The 24,880-nt window shown below is 36.2% G+C and overlaps 1 protein-coding gene across 1 annotated transcript in view; it reads right to left on the reverse strand.

Annotated features, from left to right (window-relative positions):
* Positions 1 to 5,665: 5,665 nt before the first annotated feature.
* LOC145683073 (WAP four-disulfide core domain protein 8-like) overlaps positions 5,666 to 24,880 on the reverse strand; it is a 56,029-nt gene continuing 36,814 nt past the window's right edge. Inside the window, exon 4 of the mRNA XM_081754432.1 lies at positions 5,666 to 5,856. Coding sequence (XP_081610558.1) covers positions 5,666 to 5,856 — 191 coding nt within the window. The remainder of the gene's footprint in view (positions 5,857 to 24,880) is intronic.

Here is a 24,880-nt window from a genome sequence, read left to right on the forward strand (position 1 = left end):
CGAGAAATCTGTTACTGTAGGTTACAACCCTAACATTTATAAGGTACCAATGAAAAAGTATGAACGCAGATTTGGTTGTGGTCCCCTTCAAACTAAAAAAAGAAGAGTAAAGTGAAAATACTTACTAGAGAAAATGTTAATAAGGTTAGTTTCCATGTGAAAAATGTAAGCCATGTTGATACTAATTCTGCTATTGAAAGTGAGATGGAAGATGTAGTCGATGCTATGCTAGAGTGTCCAACGGTTAAGAATTTAAAAAATCATAAAACACAGCTGACGGAGGAATGGAATGTTTGTTTGTTAGAAAACAGTAAAGCTTTCGAACATGTAGAAAAGAATACCATCAATAATGAGACGAATGTAGAACGAATTAAGCAAGCACGTTTGAGTGAAGCAGCTGAAGTAATTTTTTGTATCATTTCTAATAAAATGTTTAAACTATCATTCATAAACACCACAGTTGATCGTAATGAAAAATGAGATGAAATCTTTCAGTTTTATGTCCCATGATTATGCCGGTTTGGTTAAAGGAGACAGTGATAATGAGACATAAACGCAATGGCGGATTGAATAAAGTATGTGGAAATACGGCAACCCTGATAAAACCGACATACAAAATGTTTGTCCAACACAGAGGCATTTGATGCGAGCTAGGATCGAACCAGGGGAAACACGCACCAAAGGTGAACGCTCTAACAATGAGCCACCACTCCCTCAGCTAATCGTTATGTTGGAAACCTTAACATAAGTAGCTTCACAAAAGATAAACTAATAACACACAAGCTAAATCTTTCAGTTTTACATTCCTTGGTGATGCCGGTTACGATGAAAGAAAAGTAATGATGACAGAGAATGAAATAGTGGATTGAATAAAGTGGCAGAACTCCGAGGAAAACCACGCACACGACAACACAAAGCCCGTTCTGCGTGAGCTGGGATCGAAGACGGTGTTCCACGCACCAAAATTGTATGTTCTACAACTGAGCTTCCGCGACACCCAAAACACAATTTAAGAATATTTCAAGGCTCCCCACATCACAAGAGACGCACGTGCCGGCTCAACACGTGCTAATGATTACAAACAACCTAGCAGACGTCAGGCTAACACGGAAGCCACCGAGGAATACCGAAAGCAGACGACCTCTCGGAAGGACCCGAGGAGGACAAATAAAAGGAGGACCACCGAGGGACCCAGCATCAGTCGACCAACTGATCGCCTAAACTTTACCTTCCTATGTTGCTGTGAACTAGAATCACCTCTTCCTTACCCATGTCGCACTGGACTAGGGATCCATCTTAAACTTATAATCCAAGTCTAACCTACAACCTGCCAAAGTGTTCTGGAAACTGCCATGAGTGGAAGGGGCACCCGGCAAAACATTTAGTATTCCTTTACTTGGTCATTGAGGAAGAGACATTGAATTAGAGACACTTGTATTTATTATATGATATTTTGTAATAAAACTTGGTGAAGGGGAAAAGACACTCGGTCTATCATTTGACTCTACCAAACATTACAATATACTTAATGTAAAATAGAAATCATAAAATAGCGTTAAAAATTGAAAGGGAGGTTTGTATTCTACAAAGCAATATAATTACTATTCTATTATTTTTACACCTATTTAATTACCTAGAATAGTTACCTGCACACAGTAATATCTCTGGACAAATTTTATAAGACTCCTCCAAAACAATGTCAACTACGGGAGTAGACCCGATTAGGTTCGTGACGTAACGGCAAATGTATGCGTATGAGCACAGAGATTCACTCACGAGGTTGAACGCAGCTATAAAGAAAATGCATGGAAACATAAAGTGAAACAAAATCTTTCCGTTTTACACCTACACTTCTCCACTATGAGGCATCTATCGCACTTGACCAAGTTAGCATTTAAAACTGATAGGTTTTTACCAGCAAGAGGCTGTGTAGCCAGTCCAATGCTACATACAACAGCCACAAAAGAAATGTGAAATTCAAACGCCTGATCAGGTGCTTGGTTTAATATCTGTTACCAACTCTCACGGGCTACATGGACACCTATATGACGTTCAACTTTAGTAACCAAATCAAATGTTCCGGCACAAACACAAAATACAAACACACCATCTCAAGTCAAGGCACAGGAAAAAAATATCCATATAACGTTCTGAATCCAAAACGATAAAACAAAATAATAATAATAATAATAATAATAATAATAATAATAATAATAATAATAATAATAATAATAATAATAATAATAATAAAGTTGTAATTTTGAATATTATATTACCTAACCCAAATACTTTTTAACCAGACATTCCGTGGAACTAGGTTCTCATTGCCTAGAACTACAATTAAAAATTATATTACTAATTTCTCTTATTGCAGACTACTAAGGCCAAGGGAGGAGAAGTTAATGGTTAGTAGAAGCTAACTTGAGTTCACCTTACTTTAATGTATATAGTATATACCAACAAACAACTGAAACTTTCAAGTAGGCTTGAAAATAATCGAAGAAGAATCTCAGTCCCTCTGGTCTACATCCTAGCTACGGGCATGACTCTGTTATAAAGCAACCACTTGCTAATTGACTCCGTCCCTTCACACTGTTTCACGAAAGAAATTTTGGAATTCCGGTGGCTCTGTGGTACAGCGCTCACTTCTGACGCTCACTTCTGGGACTCTGGTTCGATTTCAGCTTTCGTCAAGTGGACTTTTGGTGAACAAACGCTCTGAACGAGGTTGCTCTCAAGGTTCTTCCATTTTTTTCCACTGTCTTCATTCGGTCATTATCATCTGTCTCATCATCATAGTCTTCCTCACCTTGGTCTAAAATTTTAGGACGTTAAAAACACTTTTCATGCAAATATCCTAGTAAAACTGACTAGGATCGTCGCATATAAAAATAAAAAAAGAAATCCTTTGGTTTTACGTTCCACGCTTATGCCGGTTAGGCTAAAGGAAATCGTGATCATGAGAAATAAATGCAATGGTTGAATATATAAAATGGAATAAAATGGGGAACCCCGAGAAAACCCACGTACATGGTGTTTACCAACCACAATGTCCATTTAGAGCAAATCGAACCAGAGACTCCACGCACCAGAGGTGAACATTCTACCACTGAGCCACTGTGGCCCGGCATATGAAAAGGAATAAATAAACATTTAACATTTAATTTGCATATCTTGAAATGTAGGAAATGTGGTGCAGATTTATTGTACGGATCCATACGTGAATTCATTTCATATATGTTTTCTTTCCTTCAGTAAATCGACTCTGTAACTTACGGATTTTTGATGTATGGACTTATATTTCTTTGTACAGATTAACTTTAAGAGTGCTTCAGTGAATATTCAAAAATTTCTCAAAACTAAAATTTTCCAACTCCTTTCTTTTCAACCATTAACGAGTTAGATTAACCAGAGTTGTAGTTGTAAACCACATTACTAAGTTAGTAGTATATTAAAGCAAAAAATAGTATCATACGGTAATATATAATTAATGGAATATTTTTTTTAAACAAATAATAGTTTACTATTGTACTTATCAAGGCTTCTGTTACCTTCCTCTCTTTTTCCTTTGTAAACTACCTCGCTTATAAACCAACTCGCAATCAAACGACAGTTGCTCGATGATGTCAGCTATGGTGCAAGAGAGCTGTCTATAAACGGCCTGGATCTCACAAACAGATGGACGAATATAACATATGAATTTACGTATACGTATGTAAAATCGGAAGATTGGTAGATGTCAGTCAACCTGCAGCGACATGATATAACATCTAAGCGGGTAAAATGTAGTAGCTATGTAGTATATGGATAATGTGCTCTCCGTAGAGATTTTCGTACTAAACATAAGGATTACGTATATTTGTACAAAATACCGCTGTCCGGATAATGAATTTCTCCCAGTGTAGAATCTGGCACCGTTACTTTTAGGAAGTTTACTTTCTGAATCCAAGCAGATTTTCTCGTGCACAATTTGCTTCAAGACCATAAATTTCGTACTTGACTTTATGATTTGCTGATGTAGTTTAGCACCCTCTAAACAGTTTTGAATGGAATAAATCATGTCTCTTTTCTTAAGTTTTCCAGTAGAAGATTGACCTACAAAAAGCTAAACAATCCTTTTGACAAAAGTGATCTTTCTACTGAATTCGCCGAACGATGTCCTTAGCCATAGTTTGTGGCACTACCAGAAACCAAATCCAAAGCTTTATGTTCTTAACGAATAACAAGGGTCTAAAGAATTTAATATATTCACATGATTCTACATTTATCTTATTTTTAGTGACTTACAATACTCATTTTGTGACTGCCTTCTCGGAATCATATAAAGAAGGGTCTTCTTTAAAAACAAAAATACGATATAATTGTTGAAGTGTAATTTTGGGACTCATCTGGCTGTTATTTTCCGGAAGTGCAGGTGTACGTGGATGATTGTTTAAACACTTCCAAAGCCGATGTTTATTTTTGCACTCAAGTCTCTCACTCAAAATGATTACTCAAAATGAGCTGTTTTACTTGAAGAATATTGGTATCGTTCATTGTAGTACACTGTAGTGTTCGGCTTGGAGTACAGGCCACATTGAGAACGGATTGTCTTACTTACCTTCAATTTTTAATATGACTCGTACACTTAGAACTGAGAGAGAGAGAGTTTCTTCAGATTTTGCGCACTTAATCTTTGGGATTTATTATAAAGATTTCTTTGCTTTCGGCATCTATGACCATTTAGCGAGCAAAGTATGAGAAATGACGGCCCTCGGCGTGCACATTATCCGCGGAAAGGGAAAGAAGCGACCTGGAATCTATTTGTAATTACCACCCCGTTATTTGCCTGGTGTGAATGAGGAAAACCTTATTTAGGATGGTATTCCTGAAAAAGCTTTTTTCACTTTTTCGACCGAGTGCCGCCAACGGGAATCAAACCAGGGACCGCGCCGAAAGTACTATGCAACGCTGGACCACCGCTCTTAATATTCTGAAGATTTTAGCAGATTCCTTTATTGGAGGAATTTGATGTTCCAGCGTTGTTCCACTAAGGCCACCAGCTCCACACTACCAGGCTTTCTGGTATCGTCCATTGCCGCTCTCTGAGACTTTAACTCGTCAACTGCGCATTGCCGCAGAAAAATGTCAGGATTACCCTATCAGAGGATTAGATACGAACAACAAGATCGGGATAGCAACGCCTGGAGAGATACCAGTCATAAATTGAGTGTCCCTCGTATCAAACCGTCAGTAGAATTGGAAACAATTACTTAAAAAAATATTTTGCTAGTTTTTTTCTTATAGTCGTATGTACTAATACTAAATTTATTTCTTTGAAGTAATAGTTTTCAAATTGTAAATTAAATTAATAATTTACACTATTTTTGAACAAAGTTTATTGATAAATGATACAGGAAAATGATGTAACAAAAATGATATTCTCCTCAATACACTGTTATCTTACTGTGCCTCTAGGCCGTGTCTTACTCTATTACACCCTTTGGCATTTATGAAAATATACTGTACTAAATCCCTATGGCGTAGTTATTGTCAACAAATGATCTATTCTTGTTTATAAACATTAATTTAATTATTACCATGCATAGTGAACATCAAAAGTACATTAAACAAACAAGAATATTTTAGCTTTCAAAGAATTTCATTCTTGCATATACTTTCATAATTAGTAGTTTGCATTTACAACGCCATATGCTTCGTTGTTTACAGAGTTCCTTGTATCATATATCCCACCAGTGCAAATATAACCACAGCCAGTTCTACAACATTTGCTATTAGGAGGACAGTCGACGTCTGTGTAGCATTCCTTTACACATGGTCCTGTTTCATTTCTAGGTGGGCAAGCACCAGGATGTCCTATCATGATACGAAAAATAATTAAATTTTCAAGGTTAAGATATATATGTATATACAAAGTTGAACAAGAAATAAATATTAGCTAAGTTTGTGATAAAATTGATGAAAACACATTGATATGCTTTTAAATATAGATCCGAATAGCTTTTTTTCTTATAATATTGAAACAACTTTCTCTACGAAAGTTTACACTAAATATATGCATATTCACACTAATAAGGCATTATGACTAAGCCTGAGATTAGTACGTTAGGCCTTTTTACTGGGTGAGTTGTGTGACGACGCGACTCAGTGCGCATCCAGGTCCTGCACAGGTACGAGGGACGTTCCATACTGATTTACATTTTATTTCGTTAGAATGTAATTTCAATAGTTACACTCAATAGATGTTTCCAATTTTTCAATATAGTTTCGATTCAAGACATAAGATTAGGAGAGCGGCATGAAAACTTCTTGAGGTATTTCAAGAGTTACGTTCTGTTGGAGTATGTCGTATCTGCGTCACGACAGCTGCATGATAGTTTTCGAATACCTAGATTTCTTCGCAGCCTCAAGAATGTTATAACCCGATAAAATCGATAAAATGAAGTCGTAAAGAGAGGTAATTATAGGTATATCTCATCTCTATTTACAATAATGTAATGAACCAATGATCCTGAATAAGGCGCTAAACTTACTAGATGTTGACTAGCATTGTAGCTGTCACCTTCGTTCCCAAACTGGTTCCCTCTTCCATTCCTCGCTTCTTTCCAGATCCACTTCTAAACGGCCTTTTCTTTAAATGCAATTTCTCATCTCACTCCATCAATTACCTATAACACACGTTTCTCTCTACTTTCACAGGAACCCAGTAATCCAGCAGGTGCTCAGTCTTTGTTATTTCCGCTTCGTTCCACTATCCTGTACTAACCTCACATATCAGACCTATTTAGTACTGCTCATTGAATGTGACCCAAACGAGGTAACTGACTATGGATTTCTTCGATGAAGAATATGTAAATCAATGTGAAATACCCCTCATATTCAGTCAGTAGTAAAAGCTATCACATAATGTATACACGACTCCAAAAATATATTACCACCTGCAATTCCCCTTTTCCTGCAATGGTAGACAACCCCAAAAGCTCGGACGTTGGGTGGATTGTGAATAAACGCATTGAATCAAACGTGAATTTTGTTACAGATATATCAACGTGGCAAACTGCAAATAAGAGAATAAAACAAATTGTGAAGAATGACTGTTTTATTACTGTGATGGAAATGGTTGACTAAAAAGGTTACAAAATCATCTTACTTAAGCAGTTGAAACAAGGTGAATGGCAAGAAATAGATATCAGAGGTAACGAAGTTCCTTCCTTTTTCAAAAAAAGTCCTAAAAAGAAAATAGGTTAGCTAATGTAAATGGTTACATAATGAAAATAGGTTACATAATGTAACCAATGTTATATTAAACACCCAAACATAGGAAATAGAAAGACACACAAACACAGACTAAGGGACACAATTAGGGTAGTAGACTTGCGGGCATCCCATGCAAGATAAAAGACGGGACCGTACTTGTAAGTCCAAATGTAATAATAATAATAATAATAATAATAATAATAATAATAATAATAATAATAATAATAATAATAATAATAATAAATTAGAGATAGCATTAAAATTTCAGCAAAAGAAAAATTGGGACACGCAGAAATACGTAGGAACAAACCATGGTTCGACCAGGAATGCATTAAACTAACAGAGAAGAGAAAACAGGCTACGTTATGCTGGCTACAAAATCCGAATGAAATAACTACACAAAATTTCGCAGATATCAGGCGGGAAACTTCTAAAACTTTTAGAACAAAGAAACGCGATATTTTGAAAGCTAAAATTAAGGAACTTCAAGATAATAGTAAAAATAAAAGCATCCGGAACATGTATAAGGGGATCAACGAATTTAAGAAAGGCTATGAACCTCGTGCATATATATTAAAGAAAGCTGAGGGTACAGTTCTCACTGATACGGATAGCATCTTAAATAGATGGAGATATTTATTTTACGATTTGCTTAACACGCAACCAAAAACAAATGTGCTTGGAGAAAAGGTGTTACACACCGTAGAACTGTATACGTCACGTCAGCCCTTAACGTGTTTAAGGATGACGTCCCTCGGCGATCATACAACACGAAAAACGGAACAGACAAAGGAAAGGAAGAAGTTATTAGAAGAGGAAGTCACAGCCCCTAAAGAACGTACCATCCCAGCATCTGCCTGAGGGAAACTGTGAAATAACCTGTCACGATAGCTGGTCTCGGAGATCGAACCCCGGACCTCCCGAATGCGGAGCCGTCACGCTACCACTGCGGCAGGGCAGCTCGCTATCGACCTTATGGGACTGATAAACTAATAATAATAATGCTTGCAATATTCTATGATCACAAATCATTGGGTTCACAGCAATCAGAAACTATTTAGAGAAATACCTATATTTTCATTTTAAATCCAAGAAATGAAACATAAAGAAAGTGTTTCTACCCTGTTTTAAAATTTAGAAGAGCTGTCACATCTGTTTTAAAAATAAATGTTGTTCATTTGTGTATCTTTTCAGGGGTAAAAGTAAGTACGAACGCAAGGGAAGGGACGCCGTCTCCTCACCTCAAAAAAATATGTACGTCGTCCCTAAAGTTCCTAAAAAATTACAATGGGCAAAGATTGGCAGGGGATGTCGTGACTTCATGCCGCTACCTACAGCCCCTACCTTTTCAGAATCAATTGTAACCCTGGGGTAATATGACGAAAATAAATGGATTGGTAAATATAGGACACTCTGTGCTTCAAAACATTTACACCGTATTTGCATAAAAAAGGTATACAAACATAGAGAAAACAAAATTCATGAAAGAGGATCACCAAAACAGACATTATTATTACACCAACGCGGTTAGTGCACTAACTCAACTACAAACAAGTATACTATACTGAATAATTTCTGAATGTTACGGTATTCTTTTAAAACCATCTCTACTGTATATATGTATGCAATGGCAATTTTTGATTCCCATCCCCTTGTTTCTTTTAGTTCAATGTACAGAATAGTCGGGATTTCGGGGAAGGTCCGCACCCCCAGGGCCCATTCCCGCATACATAATGGTCGGAAGTACCCTTGCTCACGTTTGTGAACGTGTCCCCACCCTGTACCCTCTTCAAGCAAGAACGTCCTAAATACTGTCATTCGTTAGCAGAGATGGTCATCCTCCCTCATTTTGCCCTCATGAGGGCCGCCCTCACCCTCACCTCACCCTCATTTTAGTAGTTCAGGGTGAGGGCGATAAAGTAATTGAGGATGAGTGTGAGGGCGTCAATGGAGGGTGAGTGTGAGGGCGTCAATGGAGGGTAAGTGTGAGGGAGGTTGGGTGAGGGCGTCAATTGAGGAATTATCTTCCAATTCTTCATTTCTGGAAAATATATTAGAAAATGTAATGTAGTTTCTTTCTTATAATCAATCGTCTTTCACAGAAAATCGTCATATCAATATTTCATCAATTTCATACGCTTTCCATAAAGATGTTTCTCATAGCTTTATTACATTTCTATATTTATATATTTTCACTTTATAGAAATAATAATTAAGAAATATATAAAAATATCTACTGCAAGTTTTTGGCTACCGAAAATTTTAAAGTTTAAAGAAAGTAACCCATTAAAAGTACTAGAAATTCTCAGGAAATAATGTTCTGTTTTTCGTTCAGAAGAGAAACTAATAAACATTCATATATTCATTCATTCTGAAATTGTAACTAAGAAAAAGCTTTATTTCTTCCTTTATGTAAGAGAAAAATATATATAAGAAAAGTACAAAGTTGCAAGCCGCAATAAACAACTTTATATTTAATTATCAAATAAAAAGATATTTCCTGCTTTTGGTTATATACGTACTTGTAGACTTCCAAACTACGCTATGCATATGAAAGGGATATCTTATAGAACGGCTGTGTCCGTCTGTGTGTCTGTTTGTCAACAGATATCACATGAAAATCGTTAAGAGCTATTGACAAGCGGTTTTCGGGAATCGATCCAGCATCCCCATAATAGGTTGCAGATCATTCAACAACCTCCTACTTAACAGGTACCCTCAAATCACATTGGCAGTCAATCTGTTAAACCGGAAGTGGTAGAAATCGGAAATTTCCGGTTTCAAATTAAAGACACGAGTAAAAACGGTAATAGCGATCGGCAAACGGTTTTCGGAAATAGGTGGATATGAAAGGAACACCATAATACCACTGCCTCCGAATTTTACTGTTGGCAGTACACACGCTGGCAGATGACGTTCACCGGGCATTCGCCATACCCACATCCTGCCATCGGATCGCCACATTGTGTACCGTGATTCGTCACTCCACACAACGTTTTTCCACTATTCAATCGTCCAATGTTTACGCTCTTTACACCTAGCGAGGCGTCATTTGGCATTTACCAGCGTGATGTGTGGCTTATGGGCACCCGCTCGACCAACTCAAGGTTTCTCAACTCCAGCCTAACTGTCATAGTACTTGGAGTGGACTCTGATGTAGTTTGGAATTTCTGTGTTATGGTCTGGATAAATGTCTGCCTATCACCCATCACGACCCTCTTCAACTGTCGGCGGTCTCTGTCAGTCACCAGACGAGATCGGCCTGCACGCTTTTGTGCTGTACGTGTTCCTTTACGTTTCCACTTCACTATCAGATCAGAAACAGTGGACCTAGGGATGTTTAGGAATGTAGAAATCTCGCCTACAGATTTCTCACACAAGTGACAGCCAATCACCTGACCACGTTCGAAGTCCGTGAGTTCCGCGGAATGCCCCAATCTGCTCTCTCACGATGTCTAATGACTACTGAGGTCGCTGATATGGAGTACCTGGCAGTAGGGGGGCAGCACAATGCATGTAATATGAAAAACGTATGTTTTTTGGCGGATGGGTCCGAATACTATTCATCACATAGTGTACCTATGGCTAGTAGTTTGATAATTAAAAATGAGAGGGGATGCTCTGAATTTCCTGAGTGAGTATTTTCCTGAATGTTAGTGAAATAAGTTCAATTACATTCTCAGGTAAACACAATTTTATTTTTCCATGTGGGCCTATTACGAAGTATTCTATTTTGATAGTAGTTTTTCTTCAAATGTTGCCGCCCATTAAACTTGCCGGCCTGCGCGCCGACGCTCCGGCCTCCCTCGCTCCGGCCTTGCTACATGGTAAAAATAAAAGTTTAACTACACGTTAAAAAAAAGAAAGATTTAATTCAGATAAAATGACTAGCACCTGGTGTTACAATACAAAGCCAGTTAGCTTTGTTCTTCACTTTAAAATAAATCAATCGAATTCAATGAGGCTTTTTCCTCGCCTATTATTTTCATTCTTCTTTTTTTTTTTTTGAGTAATCATCCCGTTCAGCGTAACATGGGATCGCAACCACATGAGGTCTCGTCGGAAATCGAACCTATGTCTCTCGCGCCAAAGGCGCGTACGCTATTCGTATAGATACGAGAGATCTCTCCTGTTAACCGCCAATCACTTTTAAAATAAATAATCTTATCAGATTTATCCTAGGGCCCAGTGATTCCCCTCGTTTTACCTGGCGCTCCTCCTTCGTGATTCCTACATACTTTCCGCCCTCCTTCATCCTCGCTTGTTTGTCATACGTACTATTTGTCTGGCTTTTTCTGGGATTTCAGATGCAGCATTTTAATTTCAAATCTTCAGTAATAATAACAATACTATGCTATTATATAGAACAGTAGAAGTGAGTGACATTATCAGCCAGACCATATTTCTATAGGGAGGAATGTGCAATTTACATAAAATGCTCCTTTTGTCACAAAAACAAGGGATAAGGAACGATTCTCGGAAACGAGTATCCTAAAAGAGTAAATGGTAGTTTTTTTTTTTCAAGGGACTGTATCTCCCAGATTTCTGAAGTTAGGAAGATAAAACTTGGAACACCATTTGAAAATTCCACACCTTAGAGGGAAATTACACATACGTATTATTTTACACGTACTATATTGAGCACATTTAAGTTTGTCGTGTCCTGATTAATTTAGTTGCTTGAAGGTAAGTGTGAGGGCGTCATTTGAGTGTGGGTGTGAGCAAGTTCGAGGGTGAGGGCTTCGATTGAAGGTGAGGGCGTTAATGGAGGGTGAGGCGTCAATGAAGGGTGATGATGACGGCGTTAATGGAGGGTGAGTGTGAGGGAGGGTGAAGTTGAAGGCGTCAATGCAGGGTGAGTGTGAGGGAGGGTGAGTGTGAGGACGTAAATGGAGGGTGAGTGTGAGAGAGGGTGAGGGGAGGTCGTTAATGGAGGGTGAATGTGAGGAAGAATGAGGGGAAGCAGTCAATTTTAGGGTGAGTGTGAGGGAGGGTGAGTGTGGAGGTGTCAATGGAGGGTGAGTGTGAGAGAGAGTGAAGGGAGGGCACCAATGGAGAGTGAGTTTGATGGAGGGTGAGCTGCGTCAATTGAGGGTGAGGGTGAGGGAGGGTTAGGAGAAATGACCATCTCTGTTCGTTACTGCTCAAACGGGATACATTTTTTCTCACTATAAAACTTACTGCTCTCTGCATATTGTTTGTAAGAGTAATTTAAATTTGTATAATAGATATTTAAATGTTCTGTTACTCATTTAACTATTATCTTTTTTAAACTTTAAGATTTCGATCAACGACTCGTTTCATATTGCAGAGTTACGATTACTTAACAACAATTCTTAAAGAATTTATTGTTTTGAGAATGTACATCAATGGAAAGAAAGATAATATTCAACTCTTTTTCTAAATCTTTCTGTGTAATATGGGGTCAGAAAAAGAGCCCATTCTTATGTCTTAAAGAGAAAGATGAAATTGGAATAGAGAATGTTTTCACATTATCATAAAAAACAAAATTTAGTTCATATAATGATTTTTATTTGATGTTTTACAGTCTCGAAGTGGAAAGGCTAAACGAGTATCTTGCCCTCCATGAAACATTCAGTGGGAGGGGGCAGCTGCCCCTTGCCCCGCAGTTCTGACGCCTCTGTGCTTCGAAATGGGTTCAAGTCCATTGGGAACAATAGAACACAGTGGACTTTAATATACTTTAACCAAAATTGTAAGTTCCATCGTTAGAAGCTCAGCTGTTCGTTTTAGTCTTCCGTAGTAATAATTATTAATAATGTTTAGTACCAGTAATTTTTGTCCTTGCGTATTGACTTTATTATTTTCTTTATTTTAAAATTATATCCAAATAAATGCAACTGTAATTACTGTTACTTTGAATGTAAACGCCATTTACAATTGATAAAGAACACACATTTAACGTTCCGACGCAGCTGCAAAAAATTAAAAATAAAAAAATGTGGAAGTTTTGGGGTTCGAACCAGGGTTGTTTTATTTAAAACAAATGGTTAAAACGTGTTTTAAACAATTCATTTTGTTTAAAACAAATTTTGTATATTTTGTTTTAAACACTTGTACTTTTTAAGACTTGTTTTAAACATGTTTTTATTTTTATTTTATTTTATTTTTGTAAAAAAAATTGTCAGAGAAAGAAAATTATCAAAAAGTGATCCACATTGAGAAGACTATTTTCTTCCCATGTGAATCTCTTGATTTCTCGTGGCTACAGCAGGTCAATGTGCTAATTTACAATTTATTTTGTCTTCCTCCCCTCGTACATTGTATTGTATAAATGTTTCTCAGTAAACTTACGAGAAAGTGTCGTAATCGAAGGTTGAACTACTTGTAGAACTGATATTAAAAAAATAAAATAATTATCATGGAAACAAATTTTTGTGTTGTATTCAGAAAACAAACAAACAAAAGGTTATTTGGTAAATTGCAGTTCTGAAATTAAAATAATGCCTATTCGTTGATACAGTACATGTTGGTTCTATGTCTGTGTACAACTTGGAATCGATTAACATGAATTTTACGGAAAGAAAAGAAAAGTATATCATTTGGAGCAGTGTTCGAAGTGGGAAAAAAGCAGGGGTGGTATGTTTTATTATGATTTTGACTCAACATACAAGATATTTAAATATTGTCTTGATCACTGAAAACCCAGAGACGGTATGTCCTCATTACTGATAAACCAGAGGCGTTATGGCATACCACCGCATACCGCCTCAGTTCGACCACTAATTTGAAACAAAAATATTAAAGTAACTTAAACTCCACCAGATAAGAAAATGACCACGCGAGCTCGTTGCAAAACGTGTAAGAGAGAACTGTGGCTTTAGTTTAAAGAATGAAGAACTATTATGAAAAATGCAATGCTGTGAAAAAACTGGAAACCAAAACAAACAGTAAAAAGTAGAAGTGTTGATCCGAAAATTGCTTCTGATGTGGTTGGAATGCAGCTGAGAACTTCAGGTAATAATTAGATTTGTATCAAAAATATTTTTCATTATATTATGAAAATTTTATTTCGTCCCTCTTCCCCACCTCAGTTCTAAATTGTCTTCAAAACTTTACACGTTTGCATAGCTTGTATGAGGGACTAAGGAAAGCTCAAGGTATGGCAGTAGCCCGCGTAACTAACTATTAAAGCGTGATACTTATTGTAACACCAGTGCCGAACAACAGTGTCTGGAACAATTTGATCTCAATTTATTTCTGTCTGCATGTATGCACCACACTACAAGGCGCAATTTTCGGTCTTTTAACATTAAATTTTGAGGGTAGAGGCACGATGGGAATGATTAACAACTCAAATTTGGAATGCTATGGTCAATGATACATAATTTCGTTAAATAAATGCACTGTATGTCCAAAAGAATATACCAAAGGAAAACGTAATATTTTCACAACTATGAATCCGAGATGAAAAAAAGAAAAACTACATGAGAAAATACAGTCTAGAATTTTATAGTTTAGAGGTCATCCGCTTCCTACCCTAAATTTCAGATTTTGGGGGCAGTAATGAAGATTTAGAAACCTTTTGCTGAGCAAAATCCAACATAAAATATTTGAATCCTTACACCGAATAAATACGGATTTTGATAAGTTATAATCCATTTCCATTGGCCGTAAAGAGCTATATATTGCTCTGGTATTTTTTTTGGGCCATGGGTTCTAAATGTTGCTCTATTTTCGAGTTTCGGGAGTGCTTAAAATTCTGAAAATTTGGCCTAAGCAACTTTCCAGTCATCTGTATGTTCTTCGTATCTATTCGGTGTAAAGACCTAAACCTTGTTTTGTTGGACTTGGCTTATTAAAAGAGTTCTAAAACTGCCCTTCTGCCCCCAAAATCTGAAATTCATGGTGGGAATGGGGGCGGTTGCACTCCTGTTCCACTGGCGCTTCTGTCTAGCGGTCGTCATATTAAACTATCCCACGTCCGTTCGCATGGTTTTAATTAGATTTGTTTTTGACTCTTAGATTTGTTTTGCGAAGATATTACGTTTTGAAATAGAATTCATCTGCTGGGTAAAACTGAACTTTATTGAAAATAGATATGGATCCATTGTGCTCTGCACGACCCAAATAATACATTTCTTCAATAAATTATTGACTCAAAAACAACCAATTATATAGGCTTACAGAGAATATTTTAAAGTTAGCACAACATGAAGTGTGCTTCAAACCTTACTTTTCGAAAATTTAATATTTTAAAATAATTTTTTTAGCATCAGTGTTCTGAAATAGTAATCAACTTTTACAACAAAAATCTTACCCGCCTCCAGGAAACGCGCGCTTAGGTCCTAAAGGCATAATTTTCAAAAGCAGTAACTCCGAAATGACTTGCTTCAGGGATAAAATAACCTCACAACCGTATTTCTGGTAAAATGTTAGCCTTAAAACATGTAACATAACTCCTTTTGTGTTTAAAATTTCGAATACTAAGTAAAGATGTCCGCCATGATGCTTAATAACACCATCTGATGTATCATACCACTTCCAAGTTTCATCTTTTCCCTCGACCCATTCTCAACGCACAAGGATGGTAAGCACTTTTGTTTCGCCACGTATATTGATAGATTGTGTGAAATCTCTATAGTGGGTAGATTTTAAAATCTACCGGAAAAGGTTATTACAAGCAAGAAAGTACTTATAAGAGTCAGTGCCAAGAGGGTGTAATAAAAGGGGATCGACATAAGAAAAAAGTTGAGAATTACTCATCTATATTGAAATATTCTGCACCCAACACACTGGATTCTGTACCCGGTATTAACCAGGATATAATAAATGGAAAGATAGGTTGCAAAAGCAAAAATGTTTTAATAAATACGTTATTACAAGATTTTGAAGTATGTTTAAAATCATGTTTTAAACTGTTCAAAATATTTAAAACATGTATTTTTTCGTGTGTGTTTTAAAACATGTTTCAAACATTTTGAAAACCTTTTTCATGCTTTAAACTCATGGTTTGTTCTTTTTGAAAGTAAACTGTATCTTTTCAACTCTTTTTCGAACGCATGCTCACAATAGGGGCACCACAGAACTTGAATACAGTGTTTGTTACTAAGCGTAATCATCATAGCAAAGCGGTTTCTGGCAACTGGTTAGGCCTATAATACTTTTGATGTCCATGAGTATGGGTTTGAACCCCAATACTTCCACCTTCGTTTTTTATTACTTCCTTGTAGCTACGTCGGAACGTTATGTTTTTTATCAATTGTTAATTGCGTACGTACAATATTAGAGCAATTATGGTAGCGTTTATTTGAAATATTTTAAAAAGAATAACAATACGTAAAAGCAAAACCACTTACCGGTACTAAACATTATCAATAATAATTACTACGAAATAATAGAACGAATAGCTGAGCTCTTAATGACGGGACTTAGACTTATGTATAAAGTATGTTAAGAACCACTATGTTCTATGGTCCCCAATGGACTTGAACCTATGTACACGCACACAAGACGTAAGTAAATATTTCTGTAACGGTGCACACAAGCTTGAGTTATTCGACAATGACATGTGTAGTACTGATCCCGACCTTTATATATTTAAGATCGATCCCATCTAATGTCATACGAACTTCATGGTGGATAGACACCACGTGCGTGGATTTTCTGGAAACAGAAGAGTAAATGAATAACTGCTTGATCTTCAGTTCATTCTCGTAAGCCACTTCAGGGCTGCAAAATCTCTTCCCACGCATGCGATCTTTGATCCTGTGGAACAGAGAAAAATCACACGGAGCCAGGTCAGGGCTATACGGCTGATGAGTCATAAGTTTGTCCTCCGTAGATTCTAAAAACTGAATTGTGATGTTAGACGTGTGTGCGGATGCGTTGTCATGATGAAGCAGAATCCCACGCAATCCAGTTCTTGGACGCCGTTCCCGAAGCTTCTAGAACACTTTTGTTAGGCAAGCAGTGGTGTACCACAGATGAGTAACAGTCCTTTGTTCTTCAAGTGGAACAGTTGCAACATGGCCAGATTTGGAGACGAAAGTTATTACCATATCTTCCCCACACTTCGCGGTCGCTTCACTTTGGTGGGTGAATTTTCGTCTGGAAAGATCCAAACTGTAGACTGGCATTTATTTTCAGGGTCAAATTGATAGATCCAAGTCTCATCACCAGTAACAATGTCAGAGACGCGTCGTGAATTGCCTCCATCAAATCTTGCAAGCATTTCTTCTCACCATTCCACACGCATGCGCTTCTGCTGCTCAGTCAAAGTATGAAGCACCCAACAAGATGAAACCTTCCTAAGCCGAAGATGGTCATGAAGAATTTTTGTTACTGCTGGCGATCCAATGTTCACTGTAAATTCAATGTCTTTGAAAGTATTTCGAGGATTTTGTCGAATCATTTGTTCCACAGCGGCAATGTTTTCATCTGACACTGCTTTTGCTGGACGTTCATCCTTCTATTCATCTTTAAACGATGCCCGGCCTCTTCTGAATTCACCAAACCACCGAAAAATTGTAGCACGGAAAGGAGCAATTTCCCCGAATGCCCCTGCAAACGGGAAATGCTTTGTGTATCGTCCAAACTATTTTTGAAATCATAAAGGATCATTGCCCGAGAATGTTCCCTTTCGAGCTCCATTCTAGACAGTCGAATACTGCTCACATCAATAGACAAGTAAAGGCGACACGGTCACGCCTATAAGCGAGGCTAATTGAAACTTGCTTCGCTTCTTCGCTCTGGATACCACTACAGAACGCAATTGTTGGAATTCAAATACTGTGCCACAACAATGCGTATCTCGAAACTTTCGTAATGACCCTCGTATACACCACTGAATTATAAAAAAATAAATTTTCTGAACCTTGTGTTATGTGCAGACTACACCGATCACGTGACCGGAAGGAACGTTGAATATACAGTTTCTTAAAATAATTATACTTTATTATACGTAACTTCTCGGGAATTAGATTTAAGATGGTTTTAATTGATAAATAATACCCTCCGTTGCTTTAACATCATATCTAATATATTCACCATCAATGAATGTATCGATTGTAATTTATTCACCCGGACCAGCATTATATCAAGTGCATGGTATATTAATTTGTGTTACGCCCACAACTCACTGTCCATCAGATAAATCTATGGCTCCTGCAAGTTTTACTCGAAATGAGGATGTTGTATTATCAACAAAAGTACTACTTACATTGGAGGGTAACGTCACGCAAAATCCGTGTTTGAACGACAAATTCATTATGCAGACTGAATACTATATACTCAAATTCACGAATTCATACACTCTGGGTAGCCTAACCATTTCACGAAAACCTATACTTCTTACGTTGAAGAACTTTTTCAATTAAATAGGTCTTGTTTGAGGTTAGAATTTTTTGTAATTCTTCAGTATAAAATATTTCTTTAATTTCATCACCCGCCAGTCTTTTAATTTATAAGTTACAGGATTTGATTTAATACACTTATCAACGAGAAATATTTCTCGATATCAATTCGGCCAATAACCTTTTCCAAGTTTATTTTTATATTTAGTAATGCGAACTTAACCTGCTTCTTCAAATTTACAGGTAAATACTCTTTTTATTTACAGTGTTTCCGTACAGCGTATTTCACACTGATTGATATTTGAATCATATACTTCTGCGGTTGCATTTTAATAGTTGAGTGATAACTACGATTATAATTGTGTACGATTTGATTTAACATATCAATGTACCGATACGTATTTTCTGCAGTAAAATAACAATATATTTTACTTTTAATGGTACGAATCACTCTTTCTACTAACACATTTCTCATTTTCGAATGTACACTATAATTATTAATTCCAAAATATCTAAACACTTTGTTTACATGGCGATTATAAGATTCTGACCCTAAATCAGTTTGAACGTGAACCTGTGATAGCAGTTGGTTTAAAATTGAAGTTATTTTTTAGCCATTTCATTCCCTTTCTTTGTTATCAGAGGAATGCAATACAAGTACCGCGAAAAATGTCAATTGTACATAAAATATAGCCATATTCATCATTATACTTTGCAATATTTTGCATGTCCGCCAAATCTCATTGTAATGTTTCATTAGGACCTCTAAAATAACATTGTTTTCGTGGATATGGTTTTCGTGTGGGGCGTGCAGTGTATATGCATCTTGTGATGCTAACCATTCTTTAATTTTCTCTCACGATAATTTTGTTTTACGTTCTAATGCACTAAGACTGGATAAAGATGCAGGATCTGAGTACTTTTTGGAATTAAATTTTGAGCATACCGGCAGTATGAAAATAAATTTTGAACGATAAATATTACGGTTAATTTCTTATGGTGAGCGTACTTTGTAAATAATTTTGCCACGTTTTCATTTGTTTCTGGCATGAAATCATCTAATATGAGTAACGAATTTTCACTTATATCAAAAGTATTTATTTCAAGAATTCCTTCCAGAAAACGTATTTTTGCATCAACGTCCAAGTTTAGTATGAGTGCGCCATAACACCAGACGATTTGTTTAAAGGAAACATTAAAAGTATCATTTATTCCTCTAACTAATCGATTGACAAGGTGCGTTTTACCAGCGCATGACGGGCCAGTAATCAGAATAGAGCAGGAATGTTAAAAGCGTAACATCTTCGTTGGAAATGACACAATGTGATAGAAACTCTGCTTTTCTTTCCCAAAAAACGAGTTTATGGAGAATCAATTATGAGTTCTATAATATGATTTGATTTATCAACGAAACTATTTCTCGGGACCAATTCGGCAAATAACGTTTTTCAAGTTTATGTTTATATTTAGTAATGGGAACATAAACATGTACCTGCTTCAAATTTACACGCACATTTATTTTTATTTACAGCCGCTCCGTACAGTGTATTCTACACTTGATTGAAAATAGAATCATTTACTTCTGCGGTGTCATTTTAATAGTTGTATGATAACTATTATTATAATTGTGTCCAATTTGCTCTAACATATCAATGTACCGATACGTATTTTCTGCAGTATTGACAATAAATTATGAGTTCTATAGCCATACGGAACACTAACACTTTTTGGTACGTCAGTCACTATGTCAGCTCTATTCGTCTGCTTTTATTGTACACCATTCGATGTGCCTTTCACATATATCTTCGAGAAAAGATGCCCAAATCTGGTCTCCGAACATTTTTTCCCGTGCATAAGAACATGAGGATTTATTTTTTGCTTTTCAATAAGTGTCCGAACACAAAATAGACCAACATATCGCGAATTATCGTGATCAAGTGCCAGAACAATATGATACTCTGGCCTTTCCATAAGTACATGTTCAATAAAAGCCTCCAGGGTAGTAAAAGAAAACGTATGGGTCCCTGTTATTTTATCTCCGCACGTAGAACACAAACTATCTACTCCAGTATTTATGCAGTGGAAACATACATTCAAACAACAACACAAATTTACATCATGCCTCCGTTCACCTTTCTCATTTTGTGGTAAAAGTATTGTTTCCACATCAAATATGATGTACAAAAAACGTTCAGTGCGTTTTAGCTTACAGTTTTGAATCAAACACCGATGGCCAACAATCACGTGCACTTTACAAACACTACAATAGTATTCGCCCATACATGAGCTGATTTTCCTTTTCGCATGGCGTAAATTACACAACATGACGAAATTATCAGGTAATCACATGGGGATTTCTTTACTTTATTCAGTGCTAAATGATTATTAAAACAAGTGCCTTCAACAAGGTTCCTATTACATTGTGTGCAGTGTACTAGTTTCGCATTGTTTTTCGTAATATGGGAATGTTCATAGTACGAGCATCTCATCTGACATTGATGAGTTGTACGTGTTTCATAAAATCTTTGCAAGCACGAAAAGCAAAAACTGGTCTTACCCAAACATGAAGTAATGTTCTTAATGGGTTGAAAATGGCCCAGAGTATCACCTCTCTGATACAATATAAATATCTTTTTCTCCGCACTTATTTTTGAGTTGCGTACCACAGGTTTTATTCAATCATCCGATAGTTTATATACTACAATTTGATAATTCTTTTTCAATAAATACTTTTGAAAAGTAACTACATCTTTGAAATCAAATTCTTGTTTCCATTGAACATACATTTTTGCATCCTTACATAATTTCTCTGCTTTATTCTGCCGTGTTTTCCGCGTAGGCAGGGTCATGTTATATAGTGCACGATAACTTTCTTCATGTTTTGTAACCCAATATACTATGGATTTTGGCAGAAACAGATAACTAATAATCTTGAAAGCAATCTAAAAAATTCCAAAATCTTCTTTTCCCCTTCCAACTACGAAACTTCCAGAACATTCTTTTCCTTTTCCAATGAAGAACATCCACTGAATGTCTAGCATGTGTCCACTGAATGTCATGTACTGAATGCCAACCAGTGAATGGCATGCATATAAACGAAACAAAAATATTTTAATTTCTTGTACGTGTGCTCTACATATTTTATTTCTAAACGGAATTTATATTCTGTTTTTCAAATTAACACTTCTTAAACATTCTAATAGCGGAAATCTTTCATTATACGTCATATTCTCTTCCATATAAAAGGTCCGTACGCTTCTTAATTCATAGCTGCATATATTATCATATTTCGTCTGCGTCATTTGCGACAACGAGGATCATTAATATGCGGAGAAAACAAGCATCAATTATTCAAACTGTAATACTATAAAAGAACCGCCTGTGATTGTAACAACATGTCATGGAATATATCATTAACAACTGTCAGATGTTGAGAATCTCCGGAGAATATGTAAATCAAAGCCATTAATGACTGTTGAAAATTGTGTAGCAAACTAATCTGATCTTCATCTATGTTGAAAATTTGATCGAGGTCTGTCAGGTGGTTCAAGAATTAAGTTTTCTTTATTTTCACATATATCTCCCTATCATTTTTTCTCTTCTAAGTTCTTCCCTCAATGTGATAGGACAAAAAGCATCTCAGAGCTGAACCTCATCTATGTTGAAAATTTGATCGAGGTTGATCGGGTTGTTCAAGAGTTATTAAGTTTAATTAATTTTTATATAACTCATTCTCCACTTCCCCTCCACTTCTTTATTTTCATTTTTGTACATATATATCTTTCCTCCCCCTCTGCTACGTTTTACCATCAAGTAAAATGACAAACATTGGGCCTGTCCCGAGTCTCATCTATCTTAAAAATTTGAACGAGATCGTTTGGGTGGCTCAAGAGTTATTGAGTTTTATTTACTTATATTTATACCTCCTCCTCCTCTTCCCCTCTCCTAGGTTCTACCGTCAAGATGAAATAAAATCTTTTCACTTCCGAATCTCATCCACGTTGAAAATTTGATTGAGTTGTGTCGGATGGTTCAAACATTATTCAGTCACAAATCTAGTCATTTTAATTTTTATTTATATTGATTTTTTTAATATCTTCCCCTTCTCTTCCATCACATGTTTAAGATCTAACAGTATGTTGCTAACCTAAAGTGAAATAATAAAGAAACATCCCAAACACAATCCTCATCCATTTTAAAAATGTGATTGAGATTGGTCGATTGGTTCAAGAGTTATATAGTTTTATTTACTTTTATAACTGCCCTCCTCCTTCCCCCTAAGTTCTATCGCCAAAGCAAAATGACAAAAGCGCTCCCAGTACCGAATCTCATCTATTTTGAAACTTTGATCGAGATCAGTCAGATAGTTCAAGAGATTTAGAGTCACCAACACAGTCACTTTCAATTTTATAATGTATATTTGATTGTAAGGCGAGCACAGCTACATGATTTTCTCCGTTAAAAATAAAAATGCACAAACAGATATCTTTGCTAACACTTTTGGAATAATTAAAAGAGTCCCTAAGAAAAATGGAAACTGGCCGTTGGAGAATATAAATCTCTGTTTACTGTGATAGACTGAAATATTGAAAAGTTGCAAAGAAATCTTATTTTTAATTGGAAAAGAAATTTTTATACAATTAACAACACAAATTTCTGTTTATTCTTTTGGTTACTGGAATTTAAAATTTCAGGTAAAGGCAAGGATACCAGGTACTTTGCCTTGCTGACGGGCGTTATGTGCATTGATGTATTTATTACATTGTCACATATAGACATTTTTATCTTTCTCCACGATACTAAATAAGTAAATGTTTAATGACACTGGGATTTTTTCGTTTCTTTCTACTACTAAAACTATATAGAATGTGTATATGCAGTTTGAGATGGCATCTGAACAAATAAAATTACTTCATTTTTTAATGTTCTACCACCGGGAAGCAAACCTAGAATTACGTGGAGCAAGGACGTATGACTGTAGGCACTAGACTGTAGGAGGAGGTTAGTGTTGAGAAGAGCATTCAGATACATTTGTTGCAGTTTCAATATTTAATCATGTTGAAAGACCAGTGAAGATTGAGTTTTTGACCAAGAGGAACACAATTGTAGCAAGTTTGCTATGCAGCGGGTGCTTTTGTCGAAGTGCTGAAGAGAAAACCTAGTGTGAGTGTTACCACTCTATCTATGTACAAACATTATAGGAGTTTCAGGATGTTTATATTTATGATAATCGTATAACTACTAAAATTAAGAAAAAAGTTGCATGTATCATCTTCAAAATACAATGTTTCAAAATTTCTGTAGTAATTTCATCTGGTGAGAAGATATTTTGATACTGAGAAATATTTCACCAAGCTCTGCAACGTATTATTTCTTTTCTCCGTAATTCCAGTTTGGACTTTTATCTCTGAGTTCAATTTATTATACATGTATAAATATTCCACGTGTTCCTAAGTACATCATTGAAGAAGATTTATGTAAGATACGGCTTTAATTATACCTATGTTTTCATGTTTTGACTGCTCTCTATACCTATGCATCAGATGTATCGAAATTGCAGTTTTACAAATACTGAAGTTTGCATTTATTATGATAATTACGGATGTAATATAAAAGATATAGTAAGCATTTATTTGTGAATCAGGAGTCTCAATAATGAACTTATTTTTCTTATACATGCTCGCGAATCATTTATGTAAAAGAGAAATACGTAAATCAAAAAATGAAAAGACTGTTCATTTTCAAATTTTTCTCTATCTATATTAAGCATAATATAATGTAATCAGAAGCAATTCAGTTTACAGATATAGAACTGTCAGTGATGTAGGGATAAACGATCTGGCAAAACTAATCTATCACATATAACAGTTGGTAGCTCGTACGTTGGCGTCGTAAGCATAACACCGAGCAGGGAAAAGTGTAGCAGATAGGATGCCATTTTAGTTATAATGGAGCGATGGACCAAATTATTGAGCATTTGTGATTGAAACGTATTTTAAAAGTGACAACAGTGTGGTAGCTACGCGTTCAAATTTGGGCAACACTTCAACATTGGGAGATATTGGAGAGAACCGGAACAGTATATAATTCGAAGGTGGGTTGATTGGTTTTGTCCTACAACCACAATAAGAAGTTACCGGGAAAGTTAAGAACAGTGCTCCGACACCAGAAAACATTTAGAGCGTACAGATTGCTGTTGACAGGAGTCCTAGGTGTTTAGTAATCACACATGCTGCAGTTTTACACATACTAAACAGAATTTACCGGTGTATTCTCCGCATCTATTTGTTATCATGTATACAAATTGC

Source organism: Thermobia domestica, chromosome 4, assembly GCF_964235325.1.
Source record: "Thermobia domestica chromosome 4, izTheDome1.hap1.1, whole genome shotgun sequence".
Lineage (NCBI taxonomy): Eukaryota > Metazoa > Arthropoda > Insecta > Zygentoma > Lepismatidae > Thermobia > Thermobia domestica.